This window comes from Ranitomeya imitator, chromosome 4 (assembly GCF_032444005.1).
Source record: "Ranitomeya imitator isolate aRanImi1 chromosome 4, aRanImi1.pri, whole genome shotgun sequence".
NCBI classification, from domain to species: domain Eukaryota; kingdom Metazoa; phylum Chordata; class Amphibia; order Anura; family Dendrobatidae; genus Ranitomeya; species Ranitomeya imitator.
The window spans coordinates 23,573,437-23,589,481 of NC_091285.1; the positions used below are offsets into that span (position 1 = coordinate 23,573,437).

The 16,045-nt window shown below is 51.2% G+C and overlaps 1 protein-coding gene across 1 annotated transcript; it reads right to left on the reverse strand.

Annotated features, from left to right (window-relative positions):
- Nucleotides 1–491: 491 nt before the first annotated feature.
- SAMM50 (SAMM50 sorting and assembly machinery component) lies at nt 492–14,470 on the reverse strand. Its single transcript, XM_069763353.1, has 15 exons — nt 14,335–14,470; nt 12,496–12,606; nt 10,418–10,519; nt 10,257–10,344; nt 10,035–10,141; nt 9,761–9,891; nt 8,288–8,375; nt 7,993–8,121; nt 7,775–7,846; nt 7,535–7,621; nt 6,881–6,951; nt 6,730–6,797; nt 6,498–6,644; nt 1,543–1,684; nt 492–738 (listed from the first exon to the last, which is right to left on the reverse strand). Exons 1-15 carry the CDS (start codon nt 14,353–14,355, stop codon nt 693–695), a joined length of 1,410 nt encoding a protein of 469 aa, XP_069619454.1. The 5' UTR covers nt 14,356–14,470; the 3' UTR covers nt 492–692.
- Between the last annotated feature and the right edge of the window lie 1,575 nt (nt 14,471–16,045).

A 16,045-nucleotide genomic window follows, 5' to 3' on the forward strand; every position in this document is an offset into this window, starting at 1 on the left:
ATCAGAAGAACTATACTACATTTCTAATTGGAGGTATCTGCTAATATTAGCACACCTACTACATACTGGGATAGGATCTTGGAGATGGGAATATCCCCTTTAAGGCAATTATCCAGAAGCAGAAAAGCCATAGCTAACAGCGCCACACCTGTTTGTATGTGGTATTGCAGCTCACCACTGACTTCAATGGAACTGTCCTATGGAATACTAGACGCAACCCATGGCCAGGTGGGGGAGCTGGTGGAATAAAGCAGTCACCCCCCACCCCAAATCCTTCAAGCAGCCCCAACAAGGCTTCCCTGTCCTTTTTGTTTCTATTACTTTCACCATTCTTTTTACTGTTGGGTATAACTAAAAAAAACTTGTCGTGCTCGTCCCCCTCACTTTACCCTTCTTCACTGATCCCCGAGTAGCTATAGTGGATATATGTTACCAGACCGGATCCGTCCTCCGTTTCGGACCCTTATTATAAAGGCAGAGTAGACAACCCCTTTAAGTTCATCCAAGTTGATCTTTTTCCTTTTTTTATTATTTTTAATAGTGCGGCCATTGGGAAAAATCAGTGCAGAAAATTTAGTACATACATGAAACTTTAGGACCTTTTTTTTTTTTTTTTGAGCGAAAACAAAACCAAAAATGTCGGATTTAAATAGTGAAGAGATTTATTTTCAGCGGCGAAACTTGTCCGAGAATTACAGGAACCGAATCCCAGCGCCGAACTGCACCCCGTCACAGATCCTGGGGGAGAAGACACGGTGAAGCTGCAGGTATCCGCCACATCTATGCAATTTCAGGTTTTTTTTTTTTCATCCACCTCATTATGTCCAAATTAGTTAAGAACATTTTTAATTACTTTATACTTCCATTTTTTTTTTTAAATCAAAGTTTGTTTCATTGTTACAGACGATTTGCAGCGTCAAGTCCCCTAAGGGGACTATTAAATACAGTAAAAAAATAAATAAATTAAAATCGACCCTATTTTTGCACCATTAAAAAATACACATTTGGTATCGCTGCGTTCAGAAAGGTCCGATGAAAATATATAATAAATCCGATTGGTAAATGGCATAATGAGAGAAAAAAAAAGAAATCTAAAAGCCAGAATTACGTTTTTTGTTCGCAATAAAATGCAATCAAAATATCGTATCTACCCCAAAATGGTGTCAGTAAAAACATCAGCTCGGGGCACAAAAAAGAAGCCGTCACCCAACCTCACATCCAAAAGATGAAAGAGTTCTGGGTCTCGGAAAATGGTGCACTATATGGTAAAATGAATGGTGGCATTCAAAAGTACAACTCGTCCCGCAAAAAACGAGCCCTGATTCGTCTACAGGGACGGAAAGATAAAGAAGCTGTGACTCTTGGAAGAAGGGGAGGAAAAAAAACAAAACAGAAAATCACTCAGAGCTGAAGTCCAGGAACAGAGTTAACTCTGATCCCGGCCAATGCTACACATGGTGCGCATCGTAATGCTGGAAAGGCCTGCGAGCAATGTAATCAATGGAGTTTGCTGCAGTGCCGCCATCTTTTAACATTACGTACCTGTCTCCGCTCTGGACGCCCATGGGGATGCAGTAATTTAGTTCCAGTCTAGCGATGTTTCCTAGTCGTAACACGATACCGGCACCATAAGACCAGCGAATGCACTCAGCCAGCCTGCGGAGGTGAGCTCTGGGGCCCTCACCTGGGAACAAAGAAACAATAATATTATCTTCTCTCTTCCCCCTCCCCTCCCCTCCCCCTCCTCTGGACCTTCTCTCTTCCCCCTCCCCTCCCCTCCCCTCCCCCTCCTCTGGACCTTCTCTCTTCCCCCTCCCCTCCCCTCCCCTCCCCCTCCTCTGGACCTTCTCTCTTCCCCCTCCCCTCCCCCTCCTCTGGACCTTCTCTCTTCCCCCTCCCCTCCCCTCCCCCTCCTCTGGACCTTCTCTCTTCCCCCTCCCCTCCCCTCCCCCTCCTCTGGACCTTCTCTCTTCCTCCTCCCCTCCCCCTCCTCTGGACCTTCTCTCTTCCCCCTCCCCTCCCCTCCCCCTCCTCTGGACCTTCTCTCTTCCCCCTCCCCTCCCCTCCCCCTCCTCTGGACCTTCTCTCTTCCCCCTCCCCTCCCCCTCCTCTGGACCTTCTCTCTTCCCCCTCCCCTCCCCCTCCTCTGGACCTTCTCTCTTCCCCCTCCCCTCCCCTCCCCCTCCTCTGGACCTTCTCTCTTCCCCCTCCCCTCCCCTCCCCCTCCTCTGGACCTTCTCTCTTCCCCCTCCCCTCCCCTCCCCCTCCTCTGGACCTTCTCTCTTCCCCCTCCCCTCCCCCCCCCCTCGACCTTCTCTCTTCCCCCTCCCCTCCCCCTCCTCTGGACCTTCTCTCTTCCCCCTCCCCTCCCCCTCCTCTGGACCTTCTCTCTTCCCCCTCCCCTCCCCCTCCTCTGGACCTTCTCTCTTCCCCCTCCCCTCCCCTCCCCCTCCTCTGGACCTTCTCTCTTCCCCCTCCCCTCCCCTCCCCCTCCTCTGGACCTTCTCTCTTCCCCCTCCCCTCCCCTCCCCCTCCTCTGGACCTTCTCTCTTCCCCCTCCCCTCCCCTCCCCTCCCCCTCCTCTGGACCTTCTCTCTTCCCCCTCCCCTCCCCTCCTCTGGACCTTCTCTCTTCCCCCTCCCCTCCCCTCCCCCTCCTCTGGACCTTCTCTCTTCCCCCTCCCCTCCCCTCCCCCTCCTCTGGACCTTCTCTCTTCCCCCTCCCCTCCCCTCCCCCTCCTCTGGACCTTCTCTCTTCCCCCTCCCCTCCCCTCCCCCTCCTCTGGACCTTCTCTCTTCCCCCTCCCCTCCCCTCCCCCTCCTCTGGACCTTCTCTCTTCCCCCTCCCCTCCCCCTCCTCTGGACCTTCTCTCTTCCCCCTCCCCTCCCCCTCCTCTGGACCTTCTCTCTTCCCCCTCCCCTCCCCTCCCCTCCCCCTCCTCTGGACCTTCTCTCTTCCCCCTCCCCTCCCCTCCCCTCCCCTCCCCCTCCTCTGGACCTTCTCTCTTCCCCCTCCCCTCCCCCCCCTCTGGACCTTCTCTCTTCCCCCTCCCCTCCCCTCCCCCCCCTCTGGACCTTCTCTCTTCCCCCTCCCCTCCCCTCCCCTCCTCTGGACCTTCTCTCTTCCCCCTCCCCTCCCCCTCCTCTGGACCTTCTCTCTTCCCCCTCCCCTCCCCTCCCCCTCCTCTGGACCTTCTCTCTTCCCCCTCCCCTGCCCCTCCTCTGGACCTTCTCTCTTCCCCCTCCCCTCCCCTCCCCTCCCCCTCCTCTGGACCTTCTCTCTTCCCCCTCCCCTCCCCCTCCTCTGGACCTTCTCTCTTCCCCCTCCCCTCCCCCTCCTCTGGACCTTCTCTCTTCCCCCTCCCCTCCCCTCCCCCTCCTCTGGACCTTCTCTCTTCCCCCTCCCCTCCCCCTCCTCTGGACCTTCTCTCTTCCCCCTCCCCTCCCCTCCCCTGGACCTTCTCTCTTCCCCCTCCCCTCCCCTCCCCCTCCTCTGGACCTTCTCTCTTCCCCCTCCCCTCCCCCTCCTCTGGACCTTCTCTCTTCCCCCTCCCCTCCCCCTCCTCTGGACCTTCTCTCTTCCCCCTCCCCTCCCCCTCCTCTGGACCTTCTCTCTTCCCCCTCCCCTCCCCTCCCCTCCCCCTCCTCTGGACCTTCTCTCTTCCCCCTCCCCTCCCCCTCCTCTGGACCTTCTCTCTTCCCCCTCCCCTCCCCCTCCTCTGGACCTTCTCTCTTCCCCCTCCCCTCCCCCTCCCCCTCCCCCTCCCCTCCCCCTCCCCTCCCCCTCCTCTGGACCTTCTCTCTTCCCCCTCCCCTCCCCTCCCCTGGACCTTCTCTCTTCCCCCTCCCCTCCCCTCCCCTGGACCTTCTCTCTTCCCCCTCCCCTCCCCCTCCTCTGGACCTTCTCTCTTCCCCCTCCCCTCCCCCTCCTCTGGACCTTCTCTCTTCCCCCTCCCCTCCCCCTCCTCTGGACCTTCTCTCTTCCCCCTCCCCTCCCCTCCCCCTCCTCTGGACCTTCTCTCTTCCCCCTCCCCTCCCCCTCCTCTGGACCTTCTCTCTTCCCCCTCCCCTCCCCCTCCTCTGGACCTTCTCTCTTCCCCCTCCCCTCCCCCTCCTCTGGACCTTCTCTCTTCCCCCTCCCCTCCCCCTCCCCTCCCCCTCCCCTCCTCTGGACCTTCTCTCTTCCCCCTCCCCTCCCCTCCCCCTCTGGACCTTCTCTCTTCCCCCTCCCCTCCCCTCCCCCTCTGGACCTTCTCTCTTCCCCCTCCCCTCCCCCTCCTCTGGACCTTCTCTCTTCCCCCTCCCCTCCCCCTCCTCTGGACCTTCTCTCTTCCCCCTCCCCCTCCTCTGGACCTTCTCTCTTCCCCCTCCCCCTCCTCTGGACCTTCTCTCTTCCCCCTCCCCTCCTCTGGACCTTCTCTCTTCCCCCTCCCCCTTCCTCCTCTGGACCTTCTCTTTCCCCTCCCCCTCCTCTGGACCTTCTCTCTTCCCCCTCCCCTCGACCTTCTCTCTTCCCCCTCCCCTCCCCTGGACCTTCTCTCTTCCCCCTCCCCTCCCCCTCCTCTGGACCTTCTCTCTTCCCCCTTCCTCCTCCCCCTTCCTCCTCTGGACCTTCTCTTCCTCCTCCCCCTTCCTCCTCTGGACCTTCTCTTCCCCCTCCCCCTTCCTCCTCTGGACCTTCTCTTTCCCCTCCCCCTCCTCTGGACCTTCTCTCTTCCCCCTCCCCTCCCCCTCCTCTGGACCTTCTCTCTTCCCCCTCCCCCTTCCTCCTCTGGACCTTCTCTTCCCCCTCCCCCTTCCTCCTCTGGACCTTCTCTCTTCCCCCTCCCCTCCCCCTCCTCTGGACCTTCTCTCTTCCCCCTCCCCTCCCCTGGACCTTCTCTCTTCCCCCTCCCCTCCCCCTCCTCTGGACCTTCTCTCTTTCCCCTCCCCTCCCCCTCCTCTGGACCTTCTCTTCCCCCTCCCTCCTCTGGACCTTCTCTTCCCCCTCCCCCTTCCTCCTCTGGACCTTCTCTCTTCCCCCTCCCCTGGACCTTCTCTCTTCCCCCTCCCCTCCCCCTCCTCTGGACCTTCTCTCTTCCCCCTCCCCCTCCTCTGGACCTTCTCTCTTCCCCCTCCCCTCCTCTGGACCTTCTCTCTTCCCCCTCCCCCTTCCTCCTCTGGACCTTCTCTTTCCCCTCCCCCTCCTCTGGACCTTCTCTCTTCCCCCTCCCCTCCCCCTCCTCTGGACCTTCTCTCTTCCCCCTCCCCTCCCCTGGACCTTCTCTCTTCCCCCTCCCCTCCCCCTCCTCTGGACCTTCTCTCTTCCCCCTCCCCTCCCCCTCCTCTGGACCTTCTCTCTTCCCCCTTCCTCCTCCCCCTTCCTCCTCTGGACCTTCTCTTCCTCCTCCCCCTTCCTCCTCTGGACCTTCTCTTCCCCCTCCCCCTTCCTCCTCTGGACCTTCTCTTTCCCCTCCCCCTCCTCTGGACCTTCTCTCTTCCCCCTCCCCTCCCCCTCCTCTGGACCTTCTCTCTTCCCCCTCCCCCTTCCTCCTCTGGACCTTCTCTTCCCCCTCCCCCTTCCTCCTCTGGACCTTCTCTTTCCCCTCCCCCTTCCTCCTCTGGACCTTCTCTCTTCCCCCTCCCCTCCTCTGGACCTTCTCTCTTCCCCCTCCCCTCCCCTGGACCTTCTCTCTTCCCCCTCCCCTCCCCCTCCTCTGGACCTTCTCTCTTCCCCCTCCCCTCCCCCTCCTCTGGACCTTCTCTTCCCCCTCCCTCCTCTGGACCTTCTCTTCCCCCTCCCCCTTCCTCCTCTGGACCTTCTCTCTTCCCCCTCCCCTCCCCCTCTCCTCCCCCTCCCCTCCCCTCCCCCTCCCCTCCCCCTCCCCTCCCCTCCCCCTCCCCTCCCCTCCCCTCCCCCTCCCCTCCCCCTCCCCTCCCCCTCCCCTCCTCTGGACCTTCTCTCTTCCCCCTCCTCTGGACCTTCTCTCTTCCCCCTCCTCTGGACCTTCTCTCTTCCCCCTCCTCTGGACCTTCTCTCTTCCCCCTCCTCTGGACCTTCTCTCTTCCCCCTCCCCCTCCTCTGGACCTTCTCTCTTCCCCCTCCCCCTCCTCTGGACCTTCTCTCTTCCCCCTCCCCTGGACCTTCTCTCTTCCCCCTCCCCCTCCTCTGGACCTTCTCTCTTCCCCCTCCTCTGGACCTTCTCTCTTCCCCCTCCCCCTCCTCTGGACCTTCTCTCTTCCCCCTCCCCCTCCTCTGGACCTTCTCTCTTCCCCCTCCCCCTCCTCTGGACCTTCTCTCTTCCCCCTCCCCCTCCTCTGGACCTTCTCTCTTCCCCCTCCCCCTCCTCTGGACCTTCTCTCTTCCCCCTCCCCCTCCTCTGGACCTTCTCTCTTCCCCCTCCCCCTCCCCTGGACCTTCTCTCTTCCCCCGGACGTTCTCTCCTCCTCCCATCCTCTGGATGTTCTCCCCTCCTCTCTCCTCTGGACGCTCTCTCCTCTCCTTCATGTTCTTCCTACCATAGTTCAGGTTGCAGAGGTTTCCAGCATTAAGGAAGAAATGTGTCCTGAAGAGGTCGCCAAAACCGCCCCGGCCAGGACGGAAGGGTAGTGGTGTGTAGAGATGTAGACCCCCGGCCCAGTAAGCCTCACCGCCCAGATAGTCACCTGCCCGGACAGTAGAGAAACCAAATCCCATTATCTCCCATCACTGACATTTGCAGCCTCCTGTCATCTGATGGACAGTACCGACCTTCGCTCTGGGGTCCGATGCTGTACATACTGAATCCCCGCACACTTGTCGGACCTCCCAAATAAAACCTTTACAGACAATATAAAAGGTGATTAAACACTATAATAATATGACGCCGACCAAGAAACAACTGGTTTCCTCTTCTGCTCACCGATCTGCGATACTGGACGGCCTATCTCCAAGAGGAACCAGCATGCCGCCCCAGAGAGACGTGGAGAGCACCTACGGCAAGAAACGAGTGTTAGATACCGTTCATTAACTGGGCAGCTAAAAAATACAACAAAATGGACACTTTTCTTCCAGCACACTGAGTGTTAAATTATAAAATTCCTGAACTGCCACTAGGTGGAGCAGAGACACAACTCGCTAATACATATATATATGTATATCTCCCTTCAATAAGCTCCCCCTAGTGGTGGCTGCAGGAATTTAGAATTACATTTTTCAAGGAACCAATCCATTTTTTTCACCTTATAAAATGGTTTAAATATATATAACCTTTATAAATGTTTGAATTATCTACAATTACTAAATAATTTTCACTTAATTTTTTTTTTTTTTTACTTTGTTTCATCACTCAGCAATGGGATCTTGAAAGGCACCTGAATCCAATGGTGACCCATCGATATAGATAAACAGAGATAGGGGCTAGCTCTAGTCGCAGTCAGAGGCAGGCGCTGGCTGTATGACACAGCTGTATGACGCGGGCTCTGCTCCTGAGCCTGCTCTATACATCCACATATACCATGACTTACCGGAACCTGAAGAAGAACAATGGCAGCATTTATCATCTATATCCTCTTACCGAGTCCCACGCGAGACGCTTGTTTATCTGCAGTTCGAAATCTTCCTTTAAGAAGCTGACGTCTCCCCCGGTGTAGCCGGCCAGCTCCTGCAGCGCACAGATAGCCTTATAGTGAGACATTCTACAGCCAGAGGGCCTGCACAGCACGCAGACCCCGCTGATGCCCCCCCCATTACTGGATATCCCCCTCTCTACTAGATCATATTCCAGCTTAGGGCTATTGGCAGGAGATGCCGTCACCTGGTTGATTTTCAGTAAGGCGCCCCTCTTTGGCAGGATTGTAGAATTGCGGGAATCAATCATCATTGAATGCTGTGAATGAAAACAGAAAAAAAAATGGAGTCAATCTAGAGAAGCCGCGACAATCAGATATCGGGGAGGGGGAGCGCCGGTCTGTGGCTGCAGGGGTCTCGTGTGTCGCCATCACCGTAGCATCATCTGATGTCATTCTTACTTACCGAGAGGGAAGACTTCAGGGAGTGACCACTTTCCTCCCGGATGGCGAACGATGCCGTTCTCGCTAAACAGCCGAGCTCTCGCCAGACTCCCTCCCACTTCAAGGTGTGGCTGGTCTTCCATATTGGAAACTATAACCAATGGAGACATAAAGGATTGTTGAGTCTGAGACGCAATACCACAACCAGCCTGTGGTCAATGGTGGTGCTATTTTGCCTTTTTTTTAAAAGAATAATCCTAATAATAATAATAATAACAATAATAATAATGAACCCAGGTCATATTAATTTTCCATACATTGATTTCAGCGGACAGGCCGCGGTCGGTCTCTCGCAGCGAGCTCCAGGGGAACTGTCCGGTCACTTTGTACAGATTGAAGCAGAAGCTGCACAAAGAAAAGAAGAAGAACAGAAGGGAAGGGGGGGATTTATTAACAGATTTAAAACACTATTAAATTGTAAAAAAAAAAAAAATTTTAGCAAAAGAAAGAAAATGACCACAAGAGGGCAGTGTGGGAACGCGCAAATTTAATAGCCAGTTTTAAAGGGTTTGTCATATTAATGGCCTCTATGATAACCAGTTAAATGCCGCTGTCCGTCACTGATGGGGGGGAGGGGATTTAACAAGAACGGTACGGAAGCTTGTCAAGACCCGCTCATCAGCGCCCCTGTCACGGGGTCACGGGCCGCCTAGGGGATTGTCATGACAGCCAGGAGTCTGCAGAAGACGATCCCCGTGTGCCCGGCACTGTCAATCTCCTATGAACGCCAAATCGAATTATGGCAGCTTCGATAAAGAAGTCCTATAAAGACTATTGAGGTCAGTAAAAAGTAAGAAAAAAAAAAAAAAAAGTGAAAAAAATATAAAAAAAAAAATTAAACACAGTTCTGCCCCATTGAAAAAAAAAAAAAAAATTAAAAACACATTTGGAATCGTCGCGTTCAGAAACGTCTGATCTATCAATATATAAACTAAATAAATCAGATTGGTAAACAGCGCAACGAGAAAAAAAAATCAAAACATCAGAATTATTAGGTTTTGGCATAGGCAACATTGCAATAAAAGGTGAGCAAAACATCGTATATACCCCAAAATGGTATCTAAAAAAAACAAAACACCAACTCGGGGGGCAAAAATAAGCCGTCACCCAGCCACAGATCATGAAAAATGGAGACAATACGGAACGTGGAAAATGGTGACATAAGCAATTTTCTTTGTTTCTTAAAAATTCCGGAATCTGTTTTTTCACCAATTAAATAAAAAAAATAAAAAAAACAGACATGTTTGGTGTCTATGAACTCGTAATGACCTGGAGAATCATAATGGCAGCTCAGTTTTACCATATAGTGAACATGGTAAATAAAAAACCCAAAAAACAATTGTAGGATTGCACTTTTTTTGTGCAATTTCACCGCACTTGGGAGCTTTTTTCCCCCCATTTTCTAGTACATTATATGGTAAAATGAATGATGTCGTTCAAAAGTACAACTCATGTGGCCATATTGATGGAAAAATAAAAATGTTATGGCTCTGGGAAGCAAAAAAACATAAGCGAAAAAATGAAAAAAATAAATAAATAAAAAAAATCGCAAGGTGGTAAAGGGGTAAATAAGAAATGAACTGCAGTGCCGAGAATGACCACTAGATGGTGTACAAGTGCTGGTAAAAGTTACTTGATGGAGGAGCGGATAATGATTTTTTTTGCCCCCTTAATCGTAGGTCGAGCCCTTTAATAAAACCCCCTGAAGTCTGATCATTGTCGCTTCTTACTTCCTGTCAAAGTTCCCGACTTGCGGTTTGAAGAAGGACAATCCGTACGACGTCTCCTTGGTTCCGTAGGAGAACTGGAAAGTCATCTTTTCGGCCCGACCAAACAAGTTTGGCAATTTGAGTCCAAGAACCTTTATAAAAAAAAAAAAAAAAAAAAAAAAGGTATTGAGTTGGATGCAGGCTCTTTGTAGGAACCCTCCCCCCCCTCCAGGTGCCACTTTATTCCTAATTTTCCAGGAGGAACCGCTGAGGATCGGCACGGGACCCATCATACCATGCTGCCTTCATTGTTGCCGACCATCGTGTTATAACTCCCGGTTAATCTTCGTAACTCGGTGACTTCGAAGGTGACGTCCAGGCCGTTGGGAAGAGCGTCGTCGTCTGGAACAATCAGTAAGGGGTTAAATTATGACTAAGGTCTCATCACGGATCTATACAGTATTTAGCGCCCCCTGCTGGTGACAGTGCACACATACGTCTCCCCCCATGTTCTCACCTGGGCAGGTGTCCACCAAGACTTCCACCTCTCGGAATATTCCCATGCGGAGAAGCTTCTCTCGGGCCTCGTGGGATTTCCTCATCACCTGTAAGGGGTCAAAATTGGTGAAGAGACCACCACACGGCAGACATGTCCCCCCCACACCATCCTCCACTTACATCAATGAGATTCTTCGCCTTGAAGACATCGGCGATCTCGGCCATGACCAGGTCGTCCTTTGTCCTTCCCAGACCTTCGAAGTGAACGCGCTGAACCACAACCTGAAGAAAATAGAAATTATTAGGGGGGGCAGCCCTTTAATGTTTAACCCCTTCCCACCCTGATGGTCATGTATGTGATGGTGATCAGGCAGAGCGAGCACCAGTTGGAACATGGCTGATCATTTAACGGCCACCCTCCAGCACTAATGTACGGGGACTGGAGAAAACGCTGATCCCAGCTGTGTTGTTAGATGAACGATTAACCCTTTGACGCATCTGAATGTCCATATATGTGATGGTGATCAGGCAGAGCGCTCGATCGCTGGAGGGTGGACGTTATTGGCGGTCACTCTCCAGCACTAATGTACGGGACTGGAGTTATTGGCGGTCACTCTCCAGCACTAATGTACGGCACTGGAGTTATTGGCGCTCACTCTCCAGCACTAATGTACGGGACTGGAGCTATTGGCGGTCACTCTCCAGCACTAATGTACGGCACTGGAGTTATTGGCGGTCACTCTCCAGCACTAATGTACGGCACTGGAGTTATTGGCGGTCACTCTCCAGCACTAATGTACGGGACTGGAGTTATTGGCGGTCACTCTCCAGCACTAATGTACGGGACTGGAGCTATTGGCGGTCACTCTCCAGCACTAATGTACGGGACTGGAGCTATTGGCGGTCACTCTCCAGCACTAATGTACGGGACTGGAGTTATTGGCGGTCACTCTCCAGCACTACTGTACGGGACTGGAGTTATTGGCGCTCACTCTCCAGCACTAATGTACGGCACTGGAGTTATTGGCGGTCACTCTCCAGCACTAATGTACGAGACTGGAGTTATTGGCGGTCACTCTCCAGCACTAATGTACGGCACTGGAGTTATTGGCGGTCACTCTCCAGCACTAATGTACGGGACTGGAGTTATTGGCGGTCACTCTCCAGCACTAATGTACGGGACTGGAGCTATTGGCGGTCACTCTCCAGCACTAATGTACGGGACTGGAGCTATTGGCGGTCACTCTCCAGCACTACTGTACGGGACTGGAGCTATTGGCGGTCACTCTCCAGCACTAATGTACGGGACTGGAGTTATTGGCGGTCACTCTCCAGCACTAATGTACGGGACTGGAGTTATTGGCGGTCACTCTCCAGCACTAATGTACGGGACTGGAGTTATTGGCGGTCACTCTCCAGCACTATGGCGAGGGACTGGAGTTATTGGCGGTCACTCTCCAGCAGTAATGTACGGGACTGGAGTTATTGGCGGTCACTCTCCAGCACTAATGTACGGGACTGGAGCTATTGGCGGTCACTCTCCAGCAGTAATGTACGCCACTGGAGTTATTGGCGGTCACTCTCCAGCACTAATGTACGGGACTGGAGCTATTGGCGGTCACTCTCCAGCACTAATGTACGGGACTGGAGTTATTGGCGGTCACTCTCCAGCACTAATGTACGGGACTGGAGTTATTGGCGGTCACTCTCCAGCACTAATGTACGGGACTGGAGTTATTGGCGGTCACTCTCCAGCACTAATGTACGGGACTGGAGCTATTGGCGGTCACTCTCCAGCACTAATGTACGGCACTGGAGTTATTGGCGGTCACTCTCCAGCACTAATGTACGGCACTGGAGTTATTGGCGGTCACTCTCCAGCACTAATGTACAGGACTGGAGCTATTGGCGGTCACTCTCCAGCACTAATGTACGGGACTGGAGCTATTGGCGGTCACTCTCCAGCACTAATGTACGGCACTGGAGTTATTGGCGGTCACTCTCCAGCACTAATGTACGGGACTGGAGTTATTGGCGGTCACTCTCCAGCACTAATGTACGGGACTGGAGTTATTGGCGGTCACTCTCCAGCACTAATGTACGGGACTGGAGTTATTGGCGGTCACTCTCCAGCACTACCGCGTGGGATCTTAGAAAACTCTGCCCCCAATTAGCACATTCCTTACAGCGCTGGTCTCCTGCTGTGGAGTCGGGGGGTCTATCTGGGGACCCTCGGGGTCGAGCTTTCACACACTCACATCTTTATTTTCTAAGATTTCCTGCTTCTTCTGCGGCTCCACTTCCACCAGGTCGCCGTCATCACTTCCGGGTCCAAAATCCGGCCCGTCCATAGGGAGAGGATCCAAACTCTGCGGAGGAATGAACATTAGTGACGTGTACTGATCTGACATGTCAAAGAAATCTCCCAGAAAGGTGTGTAGACTTCTGCAACTATGGAGGAATGAGCATTAGTTACACACCCTGATCCTTCACATCCAAGAAATCTCTCATAAGGGTGTGTAGACTTCTGCAACTATGGAGGAATGAGCATTAGTGACGAGCCCTGATCCTGCACATACAAGAAATCTCCCATAAGGGTGTGTAGACTTCTGCAACTATGGAGGAATGAACATTAGTGACGAGCCCTGATCCTGCACATACAAGAAATCTCCCATAAGGGTGTGTAGACTTCTGCAACTATGGAGGAATGAACATTAGTGACGAGCCCTGATCCTGCACATACAAGAAATCTCCCATAAGGGTGTGTAGACTTCTGCAACTATGGAGGAATGAGCATTAGTGACGAGCCCTGATCAGTCACATCCAAGAAATCTCCCAGAAGGGTGTGTAGACTTCTGCAACTATGGAGGAATGAACATTAGTGACGAGCCCTGATCCTGCACATACAAGAAATCTCCCATAAGGGTGTGTAGACTTCTGCAACTATGGAGGAATGAACATTAGTGACGAGCCCTGATCCTGCACATACAAGAAATCTCCCATAAGGGTGTGTAGACTTCTGCAACTATGGAGGAATGAGCATTAGTTACACACCCTGATCCTTCACATCCAAGAAATCTCTCATAAGGGTGTGTAGACTTCTGCAACTATGGAGGAATGAACATTAGTGACGAGCCCTGATCCTGCACATACAAGAAATCTCCCATAAGGGTGTGTAGACTTCTGCAACTATGGAGGAATGAACATTAGTGACGAGCCCTGATCCTGCACATACAAGAAATCTCCCATAAGGGTGTGTAGACTTCTGCAACTATGGAGGAATGAACATTAGTGACGAGCCCTGATCCTGCACATACAAGAAATCTCTCATAAGGGTGTGTAGACTTCTGCAACTATGGAGAAAAGAACATTAGTGATGCGCCTTGAGTCGGCACATCCGAGAAATTTCCCAAAATGGTGTGTAGACTTCTGCCATTACATTTGTCTTTTTATTGCCCCCTCCCCCCCCAAAAAAAATAACAACTTTCCATTGTTCTATGCATACAGCTCATCTGCTGACCTACAGGTTTCCACGGTAACGGACTACACGCAAGCAAATCCCGTAGTCAGACTCGCTTCTACCTCTGAAGCCGCCACATGCCATCATTTTATAAGATAACAGTACCCCGCTTAATAAGGAGACTGACAGATGAGACTACACGAGATTGGTTTGTAGTTGGTTACCGTGGAGACACATAGATCTGAAAGGGAGCTGCACACACAAAACGGTGGTAGACTCTTTTTACTAAAAAAAAAAAAAAAGTAATTTGCAACATTTTTAAGAATTTCCCCCCCAAGTGTGTGAACACAGTCTAAAGAGAAATCACTGATGTATTTATGGGTGGGATCTAGGCCCCCAAAAAAGAAGTAACACTGTTACTATGGAAACACCGTCCCCACAAGAAAAAAAAAAGGATTATTTACACTTTTCAGTCCAAGTAATAAGGAAAACAAGACATTAGAACCTCAAACCCCCAATGGCGGCCATATTGCTCCACCCAACCCAGGAACTGCCCCATACTAATACCCCTCCGTATCTCTACACACCCCACAACCCGGCCATGTATCACACACATATCCGCTACCCCGGGCCTCACCCGAGCGTGCACCGTCCCCATCTCTCCGGGTCTTTATTCGTCTCCGGTAGCAGCTGCCTCGATGACCCCCCGGACTATCGACCACTCCTGGAGGCCGCCATGACACTTAGCGGAAACTCCGCCCTCCTCTGCGAATGATTGGTTAAAAGGGCGACACGTGACACACTGAACGTCCCTGCAGAACGAGTGTGAGGTATTTTGCCTCTTGTTGCTACCCGTAGATTCTTTTTCATCTTCCTCCTTCTCAGTTCCTATGACAACAGGTCTTTTTCCTGCTCCTTTCTGTAGTCAGACATATTTGTTTACATTTTAGAAACGGTGAAAGGAGAAAGTATTTTTTTTTTCTGCAAAATCTTCTTAACCCCTTCCCGCCTCGGTCATTTTTTTTTTTAACGTTTTTGCGTTTCATTTCTTCGACACAACTTGTACTATTTTTCCATCAATATGGCCGTCTGAGGGCTTGTCTTCTGCGGGACGAGTTGTACTTTTTAACAACATCATTCACTTTGCCATATATTGCACTGAAAAACGGGGAAAAAATCCCAAGTGCGGTTAAAATAGCGAAAAAAAAGCGCAATTCCAATAGTTTTTTTGTTTTTTTTTTACCATGTCCCTTAAATGTTAAAACTGAGCTGCCATTATGATTCTCCAGGTCATTACGAGTTCGCAGACACCAAACATGTCCAGGTTCTTTTTTAATTGAAGTGTTGAAAAAAATTGGGAAATATTTAAAAAAAAAAAAAAAAAAAAAAAAAATTCACTTATGTCACCATTTTCCGAGACCCGTCACGCCTCCATTTTTCGTGATCTGGGGTCCGGTGAGGGCTCATTTTTTGCGTCCTGAGCTGACGTTTTTATTGATACCATATTGGTGTGGATACGATGTTTTGCTCGCCCGTTATTGCATTTTATTGCAATCTTGCAGCGACCAAAAAAAAAAAAAGTCATTCTAGTGTTTTGATTTTTTTCTCGTTACGTTTATTGATTGGATTCATTTATAGTGTGATAGATCGCAGCGATACCAAATATGTGTATTTTTTATTGTTTTATTTTTAATTGTGCAAAAGGGTGGGTGATTTGAGCTTTTATGGGGTTGTTTTTTTTCTTCATATTTGTAAAAACTTTTTAACTTCACTTTTTACTGTAGTTATTAGTCCCCTTAGGGGACTTGAAGCCTTGATAATCTCACTACCTGTGCTATACATAGTGCTTCGGCCACGTGCCAGCGTTCACATGAGGATTATAATGACAGGCACGGGGGTCATCAGCATCAGACCCTCTGCCTGTCATGATAACCAATTGGCACCCCGCGCCAATAGGAGAATGGAATGGAGATTATGGATTCTTTACTGTAAGAGCAGAGAGATTATGATTCTTTACTGTACGAGCAGTGAGACTATGGATTATTGTAAGTGCAGTGAGACTGTGGATTCTTTACTGTACGAGCAGTGAGACTATGGATCCTTTACTGTAAGAGCAGAGTGATTATGGATTCTTTACTGTAAGGGCAGTGAGACTATGGATTTTTTACTGTACGAGCAGTGAGTATGGATTCTGTACTGTACAAGCAGTGAGACTGGATTCGTTACTGGAAGAACAGTGAGACTATGGATTCTTTACTGTAAGAGCAGTGAGACTATGGATTCTTTAATGTACGAGCAGTGAGACTATGGATTCTCTACTGTGCAAACAGTGAGATTGTGGATTCTTT